The sequence below is a fragment of the Sparus aurata genome, chromosome 13 (assembly GCF_900880675.1).
Source record: "Sparus aurata chromosome 13, fSpaAur1.1, whole genome shotgun sequence".
Taxonomy (NCBI): domain Eukaryota; kingdom Metazoa; phylum Chordata; class Actinopteri; order Spariformes; family Sparidae; genus Sparus; species Sparus aurata.
The window spans coordinates 17309311-17331032 of record NC_044199.1 but is presented as its reverse complement, the minus strand read 5'-3'; the positions used below and the strand labels follow the sequence as shown (position 1 = coordinate 17331032).

General features: G+C 40.0%; 1 protein-coding gene across 1 annotated transcript; it reads left to right on the top strand.

Annotated features, from left to right (window-relative positions):
• The first annotated feature begins 4312 nt into the window (after window positions 1-4312).
• samsn1b (SAM domain, SH3 domain and nuclear localisation signals 1b) lies at window positions 4313-20406 on the top strand. Its single transcript, XM_030438380.1, has 15 exons — window positions 4313-4433; window positions 7037-7171; window positions 8358-8401; window positions 8564-8604; window positions 8741-8821; window positions 8988-9085; window positions 11412-11547; window positions 11639-12033; window positions 14571-14648; window positions 14805-14933; window positions 17320-17452; window positions 17733-17884; window positions 19179-19367; window positions 19475-19625; window positions 20003-20406. Exons 1-15 carry the CDS (start codon window positions 4410-4412, stop codon window positions 20194-20196), a joined length of 1980 nt encoding a protein of 659 aa, XP_030294240.1. The 5' UTR covers window positions 4313-4409; the 3' UTR covers window positions 20197-20406.
• The last annotated feature ends 1316 nt before the right edge of the window (window positions 20407-21722 follow it).

Below are 21722 nucleotides of genomic sequence, written 5' to 3'. Positions count from 1 at the left end.
ACATGGATTCCCAGCAAGCAGGGGTTCGATTCCCAGCTGGGGCTTTGTATGGTGGCTGCCACCTGCTGCTCAGTTGTGTGTCACTGTGCCTTAAAAAGTGGTAGGGACATGAGGCTCTGAAGAAGAGACATTGTTCGAATTGTTTCCAAGATATGTGATTCTAGGCACTGTAATGTTGGGGTCCGTATGAGGTCAGAGCAGATAATTATGACAGGGCGAAATTGCATAACAGTGCATTCAAATTAAAATATTCAGCATACAAATGCAAAGTTTATTGACCAAGTACCAGTCATCCATATGCATCACATCTACAGCATCCACATGTCAATTGAACAATGCATGTCAGATAGCTGTTTTCATTTGTTTATTGACATTTCTTGGTTTTTCAGAACCTTGTAACACATTTTTTAAATAAGATTTGCTTTTTCTTTCAATGCCAAGAAATAAATCCCTCATTTTATCAAGCTTCGACTCAGTCGTCCATGGATCTTTACCTTTTATCACAAAAGCAAGGGTCCAAATCATCATTGCATTATTTTTGTTGAGCTGGACATCATTGACCAATCAAAGACAAAAGCATCGGTGTATTTCCTGTTCATCTGTAAAGCGATACAAGGTAAACTTCCTAATTACCTGTACCCGTCTCTGTCCAAGCTCTGTGAGTAAGCTACACTCCTCCCAGTTGTTGCTTTTGAATATACCTATGGTCTCGTCAGACTTTGGGAAAACAGTATTTTCATACAGTGCACCCTGATCATGGAATAAAAGAGATCTGAAATAAATGAGCCACATTTAGATCTATTGATGAATGTAAGGGGCCAGTAAAGATTCTTCTTAAAAAATAAATCAAACAAAAAACAAGTAGCTGTTTGGTGAGCCAACAGCTTGACCTTTTCTTTTTTATTAGGTGATGATCTTCTTCTTACAGTTTTCCATGATCCATTCTGACTTGCACTCAAACAAAATAATGTTTCCTTTTTCCTGTTAACTTCAATTTCAACTAATCAATTGTCCGCAGTTACCCTATGCGCACGTGAGGTGGTTAAAGTCTACACATATTACTCTGCTAAAATGTATTAAATCATTCTCACCATTACTAGTGTCACCATGGATTTATCTTATTAGATACTGAAAATGTATTATACCAAATATGCAATAAAACACAACAAGCATCATGTTGACAACTGGATCATGCATCATGGCAATGTAGTGTTGGAGAAAAAATGTCAGAAATACATTGTGAATGTGTTTTAAGAAAAACATTTTACAGAGTCATCAGATGTTTGTGAGGATATCTATTTGCATCTATCTTTCCAGTAAGCCCTTAAACACCAAACTAGATCAGCAACGTATGATTATCTCAAAAAACCAGGAGCCAAGAGCAAGTCTGCGGCCACCTAAAGACATCTGGTTCAGAAATCCAAAGTGCACCCTTGGGATATTTCAGCTGAGTCTTCACAATGGCTCAATCAGGTTGAATTACGCAGAAATCAACAAGATATCCCAAGTCAGAAGGCGCTACGAAGGGCTTAAAGGCATTAAACCAGAGGAGGATTTTCCACTTCAGCTCTGTTTTTGTACCTCTGACTGTGGCAGATGTTCTGCAGCAGTGGTCACAATCCAGCAGCTGCAGCAGCCATAACACATTAAATATGCAGCCATAACATTTTAATATGCTGCAGCACTAATAGCTACTTAGAGGATTGCGACTGAAACCAGATGAGCTACAATAAGCTGCAGTGAAAGGTCATAGAAGCAATCATTACCACTGCTGAGGTACCTGTGAGCAAGGCACTTAGCCCCCGACTGTGAGGTGAGAGATCAGACTCAGGTTTGAAATGGACAGTTTCCAGGTGCGAATGTGTGAACCTGGGGGAGTGTGAAGCATTCCAGATTTAAAAAAAAAAAGCTTTTATACTCAGTGAACTTACCCGGTAAAAATGAAAAAGGGAAGAAAACTAACGTGATCTTTTTTGATTGGATTTTGGATTATTCACACATTGTTCACATAAATGCTTTAAAATTCACGAGTATTTACTGATAGTAATTTGTGGATCAAAATGTGAAAAGTGAAACCTCAGCTTGTTTTAACCAAGGACCTTATTTCACTAAAAACCCATCGACTTCAAATCAAAGGAACCAGAATTGCAAAAACGCTAAATTATTCACGGCTTTTAGGACTCATTCTATTGCAATAAATGTCAAATATATTCTACTAAAAGAGTAATGTCGTGCAAAATTAAATTAATAAAAAAAAAATGACTATATACCAGGTTCACACAGCTCTGACGTCTCTCTCCATAGGAAACTTAAATATCATACTGCTGTGTTCCAGGTTGCACTTATTTGAAAACTGACAAATCGTTATAAATGTTTTGATTTATCAGCAACTGGAAAGACAATGGATAGTGAACATCTAGAGGGACATTGGGCCATATTTCAAGGCAAAACTACATATTTGATAAGTCTGCTGGCTTCCATTAGACAACAACTAATGTTTGCACCCAACCACTTCACTTTAAATGTGCCACACAATACGACAGGCAAGGCACAAATTAATATTAAAATTTGTCTTTTGTCTTAGGCACATTTATTGAAACCTGTGAAACACCCATACCTAGCTAGGAAGTGGTCGAATGCTAACATGAGCTTATGTGTTATCAAATGTGTTATATTACCTTAAGATCAGCCCGATATTTCTCCCTATGTTCACTATTCAACATCTTCTCACTTGCTGATGAATCCAGAATCGGTGAAATGATATTGAGTTGCTGGATTCGTCAGACTTTTTTCTCACCACTCGCAGCGTGGAACACAGCAGCGTCATGTTGTCCCAGCATTAAGCTGAACGTGTGCTCGAAGGAAAATGGCCGCTTTGTGGATATGGTCGGGTCTATTGTGTTCCACTATGGGATGTATTTGAATTTTTGACACATGTCAGTGACAGTTATGTCCCTTTGGTTTTGATCTGTCCCGAGTGTATTCACGACATGTTATCAGCTTTGATGTGGCAACTAGAAATAACTGAAGCACAATTATTTTTATTGGGATTATTACTTTTACATATTGAATTTGCATCAATAAAATGTCACTTTTGATCAAAGTGAATCCTCACTGCAGGGACAAAGAGATGGAAATCTAAGTCCCACTGTTGGAAGAATAACACTAGGGCTCCTGAGTAAAATATAAGTAGCATCTTTGTTCCTTATTACCACAGAAACACTGTTCTCATTCCCTGACCTAATTCTGCAGCGAGGCTGGGATCACAACAACATGAAAGGTCTTCTTTATCTCTGGATGAGAGACAAAAAGACAGCGGGGCAGGAGAAGGTGTAGACAAACTGTATCGGGGAGGAATGGGCGGGGGGCTAGGGGGCCCTCAAGAGGAGATTAACATTGAGCCTGACATCGATAATAATTCTAATAATGTTATTTTGGGAAGCCTGTTTCGCTGGGACCACCGCCTGGAGAGAATAAAAACTGGAGGCTCAAGACTTAAAGTGATGTTTATCCTCGGAGTAGATGAAAAGGAGTGGCTGTAATAAGAGGTTTTTATTTAAAGATTTATGGGATTCATCAGAGTGAAACACAGATATTTCCTCAAGTCTCACCGCTTAGAGAACAGGTAAATGTCTCTGCAGCTTCCTTGAGGGAACACGCATTGTTTGAAACGCTCTGATCTCTAATGCTGTGGGATAAACTGGTGTAATCTGTACTCGACTTTGTCTGGTAGATGTTGGGTGTTTTCATCGTTCCAGCGTAGAAATCATTTGACTAACTGGGACTGTCAAATCCAGCTTTGCTTCTTTTTTGTTTTACGAAATAATGGGAAGACGTGCGATTGAAGGTCCTGGACGGATCACAGGGCGTATTATGTAAACCTTGGCTTCAACATGTTGTCCAGAACACATTATTAACCCGTGGCGAAAACCCTCGTAGGACATCCGTATTCTTCTGCATGGGTACTAACAGAAACTCATTAGTAAATCAGTCTTTTCCCCTCAGTCACCGCAGTCACCAGAAGTTTAACCTCACTTAGCGATTACTTAATCTCGATCAGGTCATTATCATAATCATTTCAGACACATGCCAAACAAAGCCGGCCTGTGTTGTTTATTGTCTCATTGTCACGGTGGCCCAGCGCTCTCTGAGCCCAGCGTTGGACAGCGACGGCTCACTGCATCTATTGGATTATGTGAGGGATTTGAAGCCAGGATTAGGCCACTGGTCTGTAAAACAGCATGGGGGCAGCGTGAGCTTTTTGCATCACAGGGGTGTGTTAGGGTGTGTGGGTTTCGAGCGGGGAGGGTGAGGGTGTGTGTGAAAGTGTGTTTGTGCGTCCCGGAGGCCACAGTGTGCAGCTTGTCTCACTTGGCTCCATCCAGATCTTCTGGCACAGACGTCCAAACATGAACCTCTTCTGCTTCACACTGGTAAGATAAATCATCTTCTCGACTCTTGAGGACATTTGAGGTTTAGTCTGGTCCCTGCAGCTTTAAAAGAGCTGGGATGCAGAGGAAAGTGTGTGTGTGTGTGTGTGTGTGTGTGTGCCCCTTGGGAGGGACTGCTGAAGTTATTGTTGTTGACAAGGATCTGAAATGGTCTCGCTGGAGAACGAGACAAAACTGTGAACAACTTTCCCTCTTTGTAAGAGTCAGTAGGTCTCTGACATGCAGTCTTCCTGCATTGTGTTAGCTACTCACAACTGTAAATGTAATATCTTCAGATTGTATTAATTGTCTGTTTTATCCACCTTGTATTTGTTTTTGGGGCTTACATGGTAGCTCACACTCTGTGCTGCACATTGTGTTTCTATACATGGAATGAGATGTGCTTTTTGAATAGGTTTGCTTGCTTGCTGGTGCAATTATACATGATATAAAGGTATAATAATCCTGTTAACATTACACACTTTCCAATAATATAAATGCTTTCTAGCTTTCTTGAATGTAACACAGTCAAATTAATTGCATAATTACTATTTCTTTTCATGTTTATATTTAAAGGGGCGCTGTGTAGTTTTGGATAAGAAATTCAAACTCGTAATTTTAATATTCACAATATTAATGAGGTAATGATACAAACTCAGAAATATTTATCTTTTCCATATGTAAATAAACAAGCTGTTGTCAGAGGAAAATAAGGACCCTTCAACCCTGTTTGATGCTTGAAAGGTGGCAGGGTCCACCACATATAAACAAAGTAAAACAATATGAAACTGTGTTGTCCTTCAAGGTCAGTTTGTTTATACTGTCATGAAAACAAAGAGAGTGTGTTTATTTAGTTTATTCAGGCATAAAAAGAATTAAAAATTAAAAATTTAAATTACAATAACAGTGGCTTGTTGTTGAAAGGCGATTACATTTACAGCTGTAACATGGCAGTGCATGTTGAATTAGATAATTAGTGACAATCTTTAGTGGTTGCTGTTAACACCATACTGACCGCTCCGCCCACTGCTTTACTCTAAACTTAATGATGAACACGGTACGAAATGTCAAAGGCCTAACGAACTCAAAACTGTAATAACGCGCCAGCATAGGATGTTCTGCTCACCTGAACAAACCGTGACAGATTGATGTCACATGTTACACAACTGTTCTTAAGAGGTGAAGTTGAAATATTGTACTCATTTGCGCAATTTGTTTGAGGTGAGGACATACAAATTTGGATAACAGCCAAATTCTCATTTTAGGAGCTTCTGTAAGTTCAAAACATGCCTGAATCGTACAATATATCAAAAGTTGCCACATCACACACACACATTCATAGGGATTGAATACGGATCAGTGCTAAAGTCTTAAGGTTTACATGAGAGGGCTTTTAACCCATCAATCCCACCCAGTTCTGTCAACAAATAGCGGCTGTTGTGAGGTAGCTAATCTTGCAGGATATGACAAGAGGGACCACCTGACAGGGAATGAACGGTTTGTCAGGAGTTTAAAGTTGTGGCCAGTTTTTTAGAAATACTGAGGGGCCTTCAGTCTAAATTCCCCCCAGCAGATCCCCAGCCACAAACCAAACAGCAACTCATTTTATGTATTTATTTGCTTAATAGTTCAGTCACATGTTCTATAAATTGGAGTGTTTGCGTTATGCTCTAAATGTTTCTCAAATCCCTCTTTACAATGACAGTTATGTAATACTGCTTGAGAAATCATTTCTACTTCTTTAATTTTGCTCATGTACAAATTCTAATCCCCATTGATAAAAAAAAATTGCATACTAACGTACAGCATGTATGTGAAAATGTACAATCAATCACAGAAGCCAATCACAGGTTAAAATGTGTGAAAATGTGGAATTCCCTTGCACAGAAGCAAAGTTCCTGTGATTTCATTTGATTTCATGTGCCATGTTTTGTTTTCAAGGAAATGTAAATTTCACACATAAACATTTTCATTATATGTGATTAATGTTAATCACATGTGACAATGTCAACTTCACATGCAACATTTTCTTTTCACATATTAAAATTTTAAATCAACATGTTCTATTTTCGTACAGAGCGGTAGAAATTAAACCACATACCAAGTCATACACCCCATGAAAAGGGCAAAGATATGATGAATCCAACAAAACCACAATGGTTGTTTTTCTTCTCAATGCTATGTTCTGTGGTAGACCAGTGACATGGCCAGACATTCTGGACTAAATCAAAGTGTTCATTGCAGACTGCTGATTTGCATTACCTTTACGCTGAGAAAACTACGCACAAGGAGACTTAGGTACAATGAAAATTGATTATACCCATTTGATTGGCAAGCTGCGCAAGCAGAATAATTAGTGCAGATACCAGACCATTAGACAAGGAGACATGTTTGTCTCTCCCTGATGTATGACTCTTCATTGATGCTGACCTAGTCAACTCGCTGATGACTGATTCCAGACAATTCCTCCATGATGAGCCTCAACAACAGGATACATTCAGTCTAAACTGAGCCAATTAGTGTACTGTACTGTTTACACCAGGCTGCTTTCACCATGTAGATGTGAGATGTGATAACTGTTCTTCTTTTTTTTTTTTCTTTCCCAGGAGGGCTCCACAGACAGCATATATGAACCAGCCTACAACCAAACACTCAAGGAAGGCCTACCCAAGTACCAGTGCAGCCCTGCTCTCCGGAGACGTAAGCCTGAATGGGGCGGCTCAGATCCAGCCATCAACTCTGTGAGTTCATTATCTTGTTTTTGTTTAAACCAGACCTTTATCGGATCAAACGACAAAAATCGCTCTTGCTGGATAAGAACTGGGGACTCACAATAGTCACAATAGATGTTGGATAATCTTGCTGGAGTGGATCATTTTTCGAACATACAAAACCAATGATTTTGGGGACTTGTGATACTCCTCAGATCATTTCCTTCCTAGAGAAACAGTCTGAGTGATACACGATAAAAAAAAACCGACAGAGGTGCAACAGTGGTGGTGCACCATGACTGTTCACCTCTCTGAGGATGCAATTAAACCTGCGCTGCTGGTTACTGCACAGCTGATGAGGCAAATGCAAGGTTGTGCAACAGTGTAATTAGTGAGGAAAGATGCAATAATCTACAGACATACTGTGGCTCTGTGATGCTAGTGGTAGCAGCTAATGCAAACGTCAGCATGCTCTAAATGACATTTCTAACTTGTTATAATGATGTGTAATGTTTGCCATGATTGGTCGGTGAGTTTTTTGTGTCATGCCCACGCGGCTGTCCGGACACCAAAAAAACTATAACATAACATAACATAAACAAAACTCGGAAAGGTTCAAGATTCAAGACTTATTTGTTTGTGATCATTCAGTGTACTATATTCACTATATATTGAAATGTCTGTTTCAACTCACAGAAATGAATTATTCATGATGGGTGAACAGACTGTGGCTGGGATGGGTGTTGTCTTTTAGTATCCTTTGGGCTCTGTGCAGACATTTCTCCGCACATCATGATGCTCAGTAGACAGTTTCAATCATTTCATCATTTGCTAATTAGCAATGAAAACACAAAGTACAGCTGAGGCTGATGAGAATGTCATTAGTATTGGACACATTAAAGTTTTGATGTGATTACCAAAGTGATGACAATTCATCTTGAGTGGGGCACAAATGTGTTTAGCAAATTTCATGGGAATCCTTCTTATAGCTGTCAGGTGATCACTAAAGTTATTATGATTAAGGCAAATCCCTCAAATCTGTGTTTTGATCATTCAGTCTGGACTAAGGTGGTGAGCTGACCGACAGACTAACATTGGCATCCACAGAGCCACGCTGCTAGCATGGCTTAAAACAGCAACACTAATATTATTCCTATTCCAATTTTATATGTCTTTTTTCTTAATGGTTTTTCTCTCTGCCTTTGTTTCCCCAAAGATCCAATCTCAGAGTTCAGTAAAAGCCAAAAGGAATAATAGAAGGTATGTGAGCTTTGATTGCTCATTTTGTATAGTGTATACTGTGTTTCTTAGTAATAATGTCAGTATATGTTCTGCGGTTCTGTTCGCATTTCACTATTTCCATTCAACTCATTTCCAAACGATAGAACCAAACTATTTGTCACGATCATTTTGTCGTTTCAGGTCATGTGCGCCAACATCTCTCTTAGACGGTGAAACATTAGGTTGGTTAAAACGATCTCAGTTGTTCCTTAGATGGTCCGGGCTTTATGCACTTTGATGAGTTTGCTATCTGTGTACAGTTAGAAATGCGACAGCTCGTCCCATACCTCCTCTTCTTCCCCATCTTGTCTTTTGCAGACAAAGACATCAATCACAGCTGCTGGACGTCATCAGGTGACAAGAAGGACTTATCTCATCAAACAAAGGTCCAGAACAAAGGTAAAAAAAAAAAAAGTCTATCTGAGCAAGTGCTTATACCAGGAAACCACCAGACAGTTATAGACTAGATGGTGTTACTTACCCCATATAAAGGATGAATGTTTATTACTTTATTGATTTGTTTGACAAATGTTTGCCATCTGACTGGTGTGGTTTGAATCTATAGAGATGAGTAAAGCTCCCTGTCAGAGCAGCACGTTGACAAGAGATGGCGGCCTGAAGGAGCTCAGATGTGACAGGACGCAGACACATGGACTGGCTCAGGTAAAACCGCATCACCTTAGAGCAGGTTTCACCCTCTAGTACAGCCCCATTATAAAGAATATTGTTTGGAAACTGTGTTAAAAGTAACCCTTTACTCTGTAGTCTATGAATAAAAATCATGTTTTGGATTGGATCTAGCGTTTACAGAGCGATGTGAAGGCTTTTCTCACACTTGAGAGTCATTCACACGTGGACACAATCACTTTAGTGCCACAATGATAATTATCTGCAAAGCTGTGCAGCTGGCAGAGGGAAGTCTTTTGTAATCCCCCACCCACATGACTGCCAGCCAGCCATGAGTGCCAGCCGGCCACGTAGGTACCTGGCGTACCTGGATGTTTGTGCACATGTGAGAGCACGTGAGTAAAATGTGGGCGGTTGTTTATCTTTGCTCATCCTCCATGCTCTGCTGATGGGACTGAGGGACGGAACAGATTCTGTTGCAGTGAGGCATCTGTAAGGTGCTAATAAACATGATGTACTGGGCTCCGTGACTCGAGATAAAAGTAGCAAAGTACCAAAAAGTCGCTCAAGTGTGTGACTCAGAAATCTGGCAAGTGCTTCGGAGTTAACTCAGGGCGTTTCTGTGGAATGGATGGAGGTTACAGGAGGTGAAAAGGTGAATGTGAAGTGAACCTGAGGCGGGTCATCTGTATGTCAGCCAAATCAGGTCAACTGATCACTTTAATCTGCTTTATAATCTTTAATCTCCTTTATAAGGCCCTCTTATATCGGCCCTGAGTTCTTTAGAACACCTGGACTTTGTGCTGGTGGATGCTTTTCATGCCAACTGCCGATAGGAGAGTGGAGGACATCACGAGAGGACAGTAGTCTTATCTACACAAAAGGAAAAAAGTGATGGGACAGGACCTGTATGAAAAAGGGACATTTTCTTGAAACATGATGTGAAAGGGGATGCAGCGTGTTTTAGCCCTGTCATCAGCTAAGACATTATATGACTCAACCGAACAGTGGTGGAAGTACAGTAGTACTCAACTGTTTAAGAAGTTTAGATGGGAAATCACTCTGGTCGTCTGGTCTGACAGGAGGTCCCAACTAGAGACTTGGAAAATGGTTGGGAAACATTGATTCTACACCTAGAACACATGACTGTACTTCATAAGATTTTCATACCTTTACCTTCATGTTTACTGAGGTGTTACAACACAGGTATCCGTCAAATAAATGTGGTGGAGTAAAAAGTATAACATCTGCCTCGGAAATGTAGTGGAGAGGGAGCAGTAGTGGAAATTAGTCTTACATTTTCTCAATGATTTTCTGAAGCGCAATCTAAAGGTTTCTTGCACTTAACTGGAGTATGTCTGATGTGTTACTTCATTCTTCCACTACATTTCAGAGGGAACACTATATGTATAATATGATGTAAACACAATAGAAACTAGTGAAAAGCATTACTCGCTGTTAAATGATATGAATACAGAGTAGTTCAGACTAGTTCCACCTCAACCGGCTACACTTTAAGATGCTGTTTTCACACCGATACATCTGTTATAACAGTCAAATAATGTCATGGAAAAAATAAATCAGTCACTGGGGATGTTTTGCTGCAGTAATAAGTATTTTTTACTTGCATACAATTTTAAATGCAGAACTTTTCGTATGTCAGTGATGCACTGGTCATTTTTCTTGCAGTAAGTGTAGGAACTGAAGACTTCCATTACAGAGTGGAAGAACAACTTGGAATAAAGTGCAGTACTTGTGTTCCACACATGAATGAAGATCAACATTTTCTTTCCCAAAAGAGCAAAATAAGAATTCCTGGCAGTTTATATGCTTAATAATATGTCCACCCGACATTCTTGCAGATATGAAGAGTTCAATTTGCAAAAAACAGATAAAAGTCATTCTTAGCATGAATAAACCAACTCCAGTTTGATTGATGTTCCTTTGACTGCACAATAGAAAATAAAAAAAAGACACCATGAAGGAAAAATAAACAGGTTGAGATATCTTGTCAAAACAACCCAACACCAGTTTGATTTATATTTCTTGGCATGCACAAGTAAAAAATGATTAGGGAAATAAATCAAACTTGAGATAACCATTTGGCAGCGGGGGATTGACTCAATTTGATTAAAATACAAGGGACTATTTCCCCTGTTGCCACTTAAGGATGTGGGGCAATGGGAGATTATTCAGACATTTATCACTATGCAATGGTGTGAAGGAACAGAAATATGCTTGCAAAAACTATTTTCCTTTCATATACTCCTCTGTTTATGTAATAAATAAAAAAACATTGCATGTTGTTAGTGCTGAATGCACAGACACTGCACTGAATGCACATTTTGTCTCCTAATTACAGGGCGGCGAAACTGCAGCTGACACAGCAGATTCAGTACCCAGCACAGGGAGACTAAAGAAGCTTCAGAGTCTGGTGCAAACAAAGAAGGGACATCAGAGTGGAGCTGGAAAAGGGAAGTGCACATCTGAGAATAATGGTGAGTTATTGTGGAAGACGATCTTCTTCAACCTGCTCAAGAAGCTGCATTGAATCTGTTGTGATTAACACAAATTTCTGCTCATCTTCAGATCATCTGTTGGGCAGCAACAATCCAGTGCTGACCTGCATCGGACTAGGGACGAGAACAGAGAAGAAGCCCTGTAAACCTTCTCAATCGCCACAGCAGCAGCAACAGGAGGCCAAAGACGTCTATGGAGATTCAGACGAAGAAGGAGTTTGGAGCCCGAAGCTTGGAAATTATCTGTGGAGCCCGTTTGAGTGTCCACAGCCCTGGTCTCCCTTTTACCACACCTGCCACCAACCTCGACATGAACTGTGGGCCCGTGGCACCTTCTCGCTGCCCCAGACGGTGGCATGGGATCGTTTTGAGAGTTTGATACAGGAACTGGACAGCAAACAGTCTGATCTGTCTCCTCCACAAACTAGCTGCTCTATCACAAATCTGCAGCTCTCAGACAAAAACGTAAGACATACATTCGACATTATAACCAGATTCGCAGCTGCTAACAAACCCATTCTAACAGTAGAATTATCAGTGTGGGTTTTACCACAACATTTTGCATTCAGTATGTTTCATCTTGGAATAGTTGGAAACACCGTCTCGAACAGCAATCTCTGGCTTGATGGCCAGCTCGCACAGCCTTTACAAATGTTAAAACTCCATCTCAAGGGGGGTTTGACTTGCAGCGGCCTCACCTGGCTAATACAAATGTTACATAAACTTTCTTGAACAGTGATCTCTCTGGCTTGGTTGCACGCCACCATTACCCCTCGACATCCGCACCTGAAAGTCAACTCATGTACATGTAATACAAAAATGTAAAATGCCAACATTAAATTCTGGTAACTGGGCTGAGATGAGAAGATTGATACCTCTCTTAAATCTATATGTTAAACATGAATCTACATTAGCTACATTACTGAGCGCTAAACTTAATACGTCATGGTTTCCTTAGTTTCACCCGTCCAGAAGTGTAACAACTACAATTTTGCAAAGTTGTCGCCTGCTGCTTCCAGCCAAGAAATACTCTGTCACATACTGTTTAAGTTTAGGCTTTAAATTTTGCTCAGATTAAACAAGCGAGTTACAACGTGCTGGCAGGCAGACTGTGTTACCTTTGGACACAGCCAGGCTAGCTAGCCTTTTCCCAGTGTGCATGCTAAACTAAGCTAACCTGTAGCCTCACATCATATTTAACAGGCAGATATGAGAGTGGTAATACTATATAGTCCATATCTATTCTTATGCATCACGTACAAATGTTACATAGCTTTGATTTTACTTTATTTCTGTGCCAAAGTGCAGTAGAAACCAACATTAAGGCTATAGTCTGTGATGTGTCTCTCTCTCTGTTGTTGCAGTTAATCTGCAGCCTGCTCCCAGATCTCCAAAGTATCATTAAACTGTGCTTTGCAGGGCCTGACTCTCTAATTGCACCTCAGAGCTCTTAGGGGAACATTTCGACTAACTGAAACTTAATTGAAATTTCCAGCTAATAATTGTTTTTTATTGCTTTTAGGGTATCCTGAACCAAACGTTTTACTGCTTAGCTTCATTTTCAGCCTCAGTTAGCACTGCTAATGCTTCATAAACTCCTACTTAATAACATCATAATCATGATCATATGGAAACCAAACAGATGTAATGACATCACACAAGGCTGCAATATAGAATGTGTGCTGACCATCCTGCTGACCTTGCATAGGAAGAACTTCTCCCTGAATAACATGTCACAACCAATATGCATTAGAGTTAACGCATACAGTTAACACATCAGGGAGATCCGGGGAAGATAAATGAGAGGCTCCTGCATGAACGAGTGATGTAGTTAAAGAGTTAAATGGGATGTCATTTGTCAAGCGTTGACAAGTCTGACAAAATGGTTCAAGATTGATTGCTTGAATAATTGCTTAACAAAAGAGATTGCATTAGATTGCATTATGGGTAATGTAGGATCAAGGGTTTATGAAGCGTGATCAATGCGAGGAGTAATACCTCACAAAATCTCTGAGGAGTTAATAGGAAACAAATTAGGATCAGAGAACTTCTAGTTAACCATTAGTTAATGAGTAACTAATCCAATCCAACGTATATCCATTTTTAGAGTAGCTAATGAAAAAGTGAGGAACAAATCAGGAACAGAAGGTTAAAGGAGACAGTCCTCAGTAATCTACATAGTAGGTAGCATTAAGATTCACAACTTGGAGTTCATATAAACAACGTTCACAGATGTTTATGTAATTAGTAATGAATGAGTTCTTACTAGTTTTATGCCACTCACTAGCTGGTTAAGAGTTAATCAGGAACAACTATATAGTTGTCAGTATGATCGATTCACAGTTGTTCATTTACAAATGATTAGTTAAAGCTGAATTTGTATTCATCCAATTGCTTCCTACAATTGAAAATAGGACACAGTGTGCTACAGATACTAAATATAACCATGTTTCTAAATTGTTTCCAGCTTTAAAGACAATACTATTAATAGTTGCTTATCTAACCACTTAGAGGCAGTAAGGCCTAAGCTCACTAACGGTCAGTGTTGGGAAACAAGCCAAGAGTCAGTGTAACAGATGTTACGAGCGCAACGTTCAGCGACCACTAACTGAAGCTAATGGCAAACCAGTGAGAAATGACTCATTGCTTTCATACTTTCTTTTAATGAAACATATAATAAGCTGTTAAAAAAAACAATATCAGTCCCCAAATAATACCAAAATAATACTATTTGAGAGCAGCACAAGTACATAGTACAATATCAGTGCAATGATCATTCCAGTACAAGCCACAATATTTTGACTCAGGATATAAAAAATGAAGCATATCTCAGATCTGCACGGCTGCCAGGGTTTAACCTAATTCAGAAGACAAATCATAAACAGGGAATAAACACCCAGCTGTTTATGTTGTGGGGTCACAGGAGAACACACACAAGGGCTAACAATATGCCCATCTGCCACCAGAAAACACACATTTTAATCTCTCTTTCACCCAAACAGTTGACCAGATGTGACAGATTTGACGTCTTCAGACAGCACTCGCCTTTAATGAAACCACGGGATAATGACAGCTATCTGGTAAGAGAACCAGCCTCCTCAATCTGCCAGCTGGTCTATCCAGGAATTGAGCTTTCTTGAGTAGAAGCATTTTTGAACACAGAAAATAATGTGCATTATGTTTATGTAGCTGTTGTGTGGGAGAGCGCTGTTTACAATTTGTTTTGTTTTTTAAAGCAAAAACAGGAGCAGAACGATAATGCAGTGAAATTGAGGCTTCACAGGAGAGCGATGGAGACCTCATCACCACATCGTGACGGAAAGCACGTCAGGGCCTCACCAGAGAAAACGCTGACAGTCATCAGTGTATGTCACGCACTCTACAAAGCTTATGTTAATACAGTCAGTTTTAAGTTCGCGGCACTCCGCGTTTGCTGTGGTTTCACACCTGATGAAATAACATCTGCTACCAGGCAGACACAGCTGTCAGCCACACACCTGCTCTGCCAGCCTGCAAACCATCAATCACACTATCGTTTGCCATTTTACAGAAAGGGCTTCACAGACGAGTGTTGACATCAGCACCAAGAGTAATGCAGAACTTCTGACACCTTATCTGGTTTTTAACCTGGTTTCAAATAGCTATAGCTTTAAAATGGGCTAACACAAGTATGGTATATGGAAAGCAATGTTATAAAAAGTGGCCAAAAGTCATACTTGAGTACAAGTAACAATATCAGGTTAAAGTATTACTTAGTTAGAAATGATAGTCACCAATATGAATAGTACTTTAGTAAAAGTCTTAAAGGTACAACATGTTAAAATATGCTTTTCATACTTTCATACTGTTGCTGCCATTAGCTAGTCAGCTCAATTAGCCGTGCAGCTAGTGGCCCAGAGATGGAGTTTGGGGACCAGGGGAGTGTTACTGTTACACTGCAAGCACAGAAACTTAACGAGCTGCTTAGCATGCTCACTTCGGTAGCAACCTCAGCAACACACTGCATAAACATAATAACGTACAATATTTGCATCCAAAATGTAGTGGAGTGGAAGTATGAAGCAGGAAATGGAAATACTCCAATAGAAGTACCTCATAATTGTACTTAGGTTAACTCAAATGTTTCACCTGACGATCCCTTAGATTTCTGATACTTACATCTGCATATTAAACACCAATAATTACTATCTGACAGAATGATAATTAAACGTATTTCAAAATGATTTTGACCAGTCCCACATTTGCAATTCATGTATTACTAATCAAAACTATGATTGATTAGAAGTGTGGGTAGCACTTTATAATAAGGGCCGAAAATGCATGCTAAAGGTGGTGGTGCATTGCTTATGCATGAGTGAAGGTGATTTAATGCATGAATAAATGTGGGATCTGTTACTGTATGAATTCATGGTTAAAGAAATCTACACATGCATGTACTTATCATGCCACCTGCACATTTCTGAAAATAGCACTGATGATAGTGTATGATTCCTCGTGCAATCATATGAGCAAGCTAACGTAACTGTAAAAATGACTGGGTGGCACCTATTCAAAATGGCCAACTAGTCAGCTAATTAGATATTATTGAAACATATTTTCAAGGTCCCTGCTCCATCCCTTTTATCAGCTGAGGGGTCCTTGGCCTGAACAAAACCTAATGAATCATAAATTACTCCCTACATAAATGTATTTGCCATCAAATCTAGTTACACAGACGAGACTGTTTCAGGTCCATGCATTTGACCAGCCTTTGTCTAAGCTTTACAGTACAATATATGTTAGATGTAACTGCATTACCCAAAGGTCCTTGTTTGTCACATTTACAAATTAATAAAAACAAAACCATTTTTTAAATTGTTATGTTTTGTGCCATTATTGTTATGACAACAAATGTAATCAAACTTTCTTTTTTATTCAGGCTTTAACTAGTTATTGAACATACTGAAGATATCATAAATGCATTTTTATAGAAGTCATACATTTTTACTTTAATGTGATTTCCATCAACCTAAAACTGTTGCCATAATATGACAGAATACTGACACTGGTCCACTGTGTAACACATGTTCAGATGTTCCTCTGGTCAGTTACGTTGTTCTCTGTAGAACATAAAGCTTAGAAAAAATCGCATGTGCAATTTTGTCCATCAAACAAACCAAGAAATTCAGAATATGGTCTGCCAGCATCCTTAATGCATTGGTAAACTGGGACTTTTTCTATTTGTCTGCTTGGCACTCCCATTATAAAACCTAATTACTCCCAGGCATCGCTCACTTCAGTCTGCCAGACAATTTCAGAACCCAATCAAAATCATATTTTTCATAAGCTGCATACCACAGCCCCACAGTCTCACACTTCACAAACTGCACTTTGATGGATTGATACAGAGTTGGTCCTTGGTGTGAAAGTCCCCGTACAGGAACAGGAAGTTAAAAGCTGAGCACAGGTAGTCAGAGATTAAGCTCACCACACACCTCCCAGGTCTCAGCTATAAAAAGCAAGGCAACTCTTTTAGGATTAAGCATTTTGCTTGCCAGAGGAGCTGCGTGTCCCAGCATAAACCAAGATACTGAGCTGTTCCGTCACATGAGGAATCAAACGCAGCAGCTTAGGGCCCTGACTCAGCTTTCTGGTTGGTTTGCTCGCTCTTTTGTTTGTCTGTAGAGTGGAAGATAACAAATGACAGAGAACCAAAAGCTTATATGGCGGAGTAAAAATGTGACTTGTTTTTTATTTTTTTTCACTATGCAGAATGAAATCACACAGAAAGAAGAGGCAAAGAAAAGAGGCATTGGTGGTGGAAGACAGTTTACCAAAGGACAGAGGCGGTCCACTGACTCTCTGGAAAGCCTCTACAGCCTCAACAGTGGACAAAGCTCCTCAAGTAAGCACCTTCAGGCAGAGGGCCAAGTCTTCACACTACAACCTGATGAATTATGCAGTCCTGCTTGTACACCATAGTATCCTGTTCCTCCTCTTTTAGTTAGATGCACTAATTTGTAGTGCTACAGTGACCTCTGACAAATCAAAACCTGAATCCACGACTCAGACTTCGAGTCTTCCTATTGACACGTGGAGGACTTAATTAGAAGGCGGTAGAATTGAATGAAGTAATGAGCTTGGCCTTTTTTGAACCTTGCTGTTGTTTGTTTGCTGTTCCCCAGGTGGAGTCACCAGTGGGTCAGACTGCTCCAGCAACAGAGACAGTCTGAGGATGGAGGATGATCTATTGAACGCAAAACTTTTCTGTGGCAGAGCCAGAGTCCATACAGACTTTGTGCCAAGTCCGTACGACACAGAATCCCTCAAACTCAAGGTAAACATGTATAACTGTAATTGTATCATACTATGGCTGGAATGCTACATTTTTAAGGGCGACACGCTTGGCTTTATAGGGATAAAAGTGTGAGTCACTGTCGGTCCACCATTCGCTCCAGACTAAAATATATTTCAACAAACATTTGATAGATTGCCGTTAAATTCAGACTCTCTGAGATTGACCTTTCGCTGGCAATTTAAAAATCCCTTCCTATCGATTTAAATGATGGTGGGACACAATCCACCATCCTCATTCTCTGTGAAAACATATTCGATAGAGTGTATGAGGATTCAGTTGTTTGTCAGATCAATTAGATGTCTTCCATAGATACAGCCATCTTCTATGTTTTTGGAATGTTTCGTTGTTGAGCTGCGGTGGAAGGTGGTGACAAAAAGAAAAATGTTTGCACTAAAAACACTTAGCTTTGAATATCTTTTTTGCCCAGTCTTCAGAAAAGCATGTTATACTTAGCTGATCCACTAGAGGGCAGCACGTGAGACAAACAGTTTGCCTCACCGAGGCATGAAATGTACATGTTTATTAAGGTGCATTATCAGTAAGGGGCGACAATGAGGGGCAAACATGACAGAAACATGGTGGGCCGGAGAGGCTATTACACTGTTGCATATGATACTGGTTTGCGACAGTGGATTTTGAAAAATAGTGAACTCATCCTTCATGGGAACCGACTTAGTGACATTGTTGCAGTGTGTCAAATGACTCTTGGTCTTGCGCAGGGCTGCCCCCAATTTTTTTTTGTTGAGAAAAAACTTTGGGGACCCATTCCACAGTAAAGTTGAGGTACAAGTTAAATTTCTTGATAACCTTTTGAATAAATTTGTATAACTTTTGTTTTATAACTCATATTGTCATTTATGGCCACATTAAGTTCAAAGTTGAGTTTGCCCGATAGTGGTTTTACGACTGCAAAACTAGCGACATTACCATCAGCAGTAGCCTACATGTTATGTGCTAACCAAACGCTAGCATACTAACATGCTAAACTAGGGTGGCGAGCATAATAACATTATACCTGCTAAACATTAGCATGTTAAAATTATCCTTGTGAGCACATTACCATGTTGGTGTTTGTATTCAGTTCAAAGCAATGCTGTGCCTTGTAGCCTCACAGAGCTGCCAGCATAACTGTAGAATTGATAATAAACGGCTGGTTTGCCCCAACATGTGAGACTTCACTAGCTGAATGTCGTAAAAAAAAGCAGTTCTTCTGTATGTACAATGGTTTTTGTGGAGGGTCCTGGTCAGTTAATAAAAGTTAACTTTCATTTAGGAAGGAGATGTGATCGACATCATGGCCAAACCCCCCATGGGAATATGGAGAGGTATGCTCAGCGGCAGGATGGGAAACTTCAAGTTCATTTATGTGGATTTGCTACCAGATTCACACGAGGAGACAGGAATCCACAGAGTGAGACAGAAATCGACAGTCCGGGAAGTGTTAAGGCGCCTCAGTTTGGAGGTATTGTGTTTTTTATTCTTTTATCTGAATGTAGCAACAATCATCCTCCATACAAAAGGCCATTCCTTCAGCTTCTGAATGCTGTGTTCTTCCCCTCGCTTCTCTAGGAGTATTCCTCATCTCTGCAGCAGAACGGTTATCAAACAGTGGATGACTTGATGAGGCTGAGAGAGCATCACCTGACGCAGCTGAATGTGACTGATCCAGAGCACAGGCGTTGTCTGCTCGCCGCTGTCGACTCCCTGCAGCAACTACGCTGTGAGTTATGACAAACACAGAAAAAGGTTATCCAAGGACAGTGTCATCGTTGCACATTTTGTGACATGATAAAAGCAGAAAAAAAGATACGGCCGAGACGTTGGGATTCAGAAAAGGGAAAAGGGACAAGTGACATTGCACCTCGAGTAGATAAGACTGGGAGGGTATCCGGGCTGCAGCTAAAGAGGTTAAGGATAACAGGATAACCCCAAAGAGAGTTTCTGAGAATAGAGCAGGACACACAAGGACGGTAGCTGCAGACAGATAGGCCTCGCTGAGCCTTAATGCACAGGAATAATAGCTGTAAAGGATTACTTCCTGCTTATCTATTCAACTCTGTGACAGCAACCAACCAACTCATCTCCTCTGCTTTACAGCTGATAGTCAGTTGGAGAATGAGGCCAATCAGGAGGCCGAGACCCCCGGTGAGAACTTGAAGGCAGATATGAACAACTGCCCGAGAGACTCCGGCTGCCACATGCCGTCTGACAGCTCTGACAACAGCACAGACGACACGGACCCTCCCTTTATCTCTGAATACCCTCTACCAGCTGAGATGACAGCTTCATGAGGATAATCCATTCTTTATAAGGCCTGTTTTATTCCTTATGTGGCTGTTGAGAGGACTTGTGAATCAAAAGCTGTTTGTTTTTTTTGTTTTGTTATTTCTCACAACAAGTGTTATTTTTATTATGTATAATAAAATACCCGCGCTGAGCCGCCGCCACTGCTAATCCTCAGCTCCTCCGCTGGACTCGTGTCAATAAATTGTGAGAATGTTCGTTTGTTTCCTGAAATAAAAGATTTTATGAATCTGTTTTCTTTTTGGCACAATTATGTTTTACTGTAGCCGGTAACAGACATCAGAGAGACTCACCGTGAAATGCTCTCTATTTGTTTACATTACAGTTAATTCAGTTGATTCCACAGACTGTCCTGATGCCCTTAATGAGAAGACTATTCTAAGTCGTACAGATGTCTAGGGTTGATGCTGACATTGTTTTTTTTTTATCATAGGTCAATCAGCCAATTATTTTATTGATTTATTGATGACCAATTTTTTGGTCAAAATGTCATAAAATAGTGAAGAATGATGACCACATTTCAAGGCAAAGTTTGCTTCAACTGACCAAGCAATCCAGACTTGCTCTAAATTACTGTATAGGACAAAGACAAGCAGCAGAAAATCAATTTTGTTTTGATCAGTCCCTAAAAATTGCTGACTAATCTTCTGTCAAGCATTGATTATTATTGTTTTTTTCATTCTGCTCGCAGCCCAATGATGGATTTTTTTTTATTGATCAGTCATTTTAAATATTATGCACGTTGATACTGCTTGCGATTCATGAAGAGTTGAGTAAGACGCCTTATTTGAGAAGCCAGCACATTTTCTGAGCAGCCACCATGAATGTAACCATAGTAACAAATTTGCTAACTTCCTGTTGCGGCCAGAAGTTCTATGAGTTCTGTGAGGGTTTCATCGCTTAGCAGCAAGTAACAAGATATGATTAAAGTGACGCTCCGTTCCAGTAACACCCGAAAACCTTTTGCTGTCCTTGTTTATTTTATGAAATTAGGAAACAAACAGCTCATTTTTAAAGCTCTGATTGTGCACAACAGTGGCTTCAGCTAAACAGCATCATCATGCTCACACGCTGATGTTAAGCAGGTAAAATGTTTGCCATGTTCACTACCTTAGTTTAGCGTGTTAGCATGCTAAAATTTGCTCATTAGCACTAAACACTAAGTACAGCTGAAGCTGATGGCGCCATCAAGTTTGAAGGTATAAACCTGACTGCCCTTTAACCACCTCATCCCAGCCTTTTGATCATTTTGTAAGTGGGCCAATTAGCCCATTAATTAGTTATGTCTGTTGTTTCATTATGTAAGATGAAATCTGAGCTCAGGCTGTTAATACAAAGATTAAAAGGGAGCATAGTTGGTTTTTCCCTGTACTTTGAAAATCAAAGTAATTTTACCTGACGGTGGCGCTAGAAAAAAAAGTCAGAGGGTCACCAAAGTGAATACAATTCATCCTGAGGGGAACGTGAATGTGTGTACCATTTAGCAAACCACCTTTTCACTCGAAACCGCAAA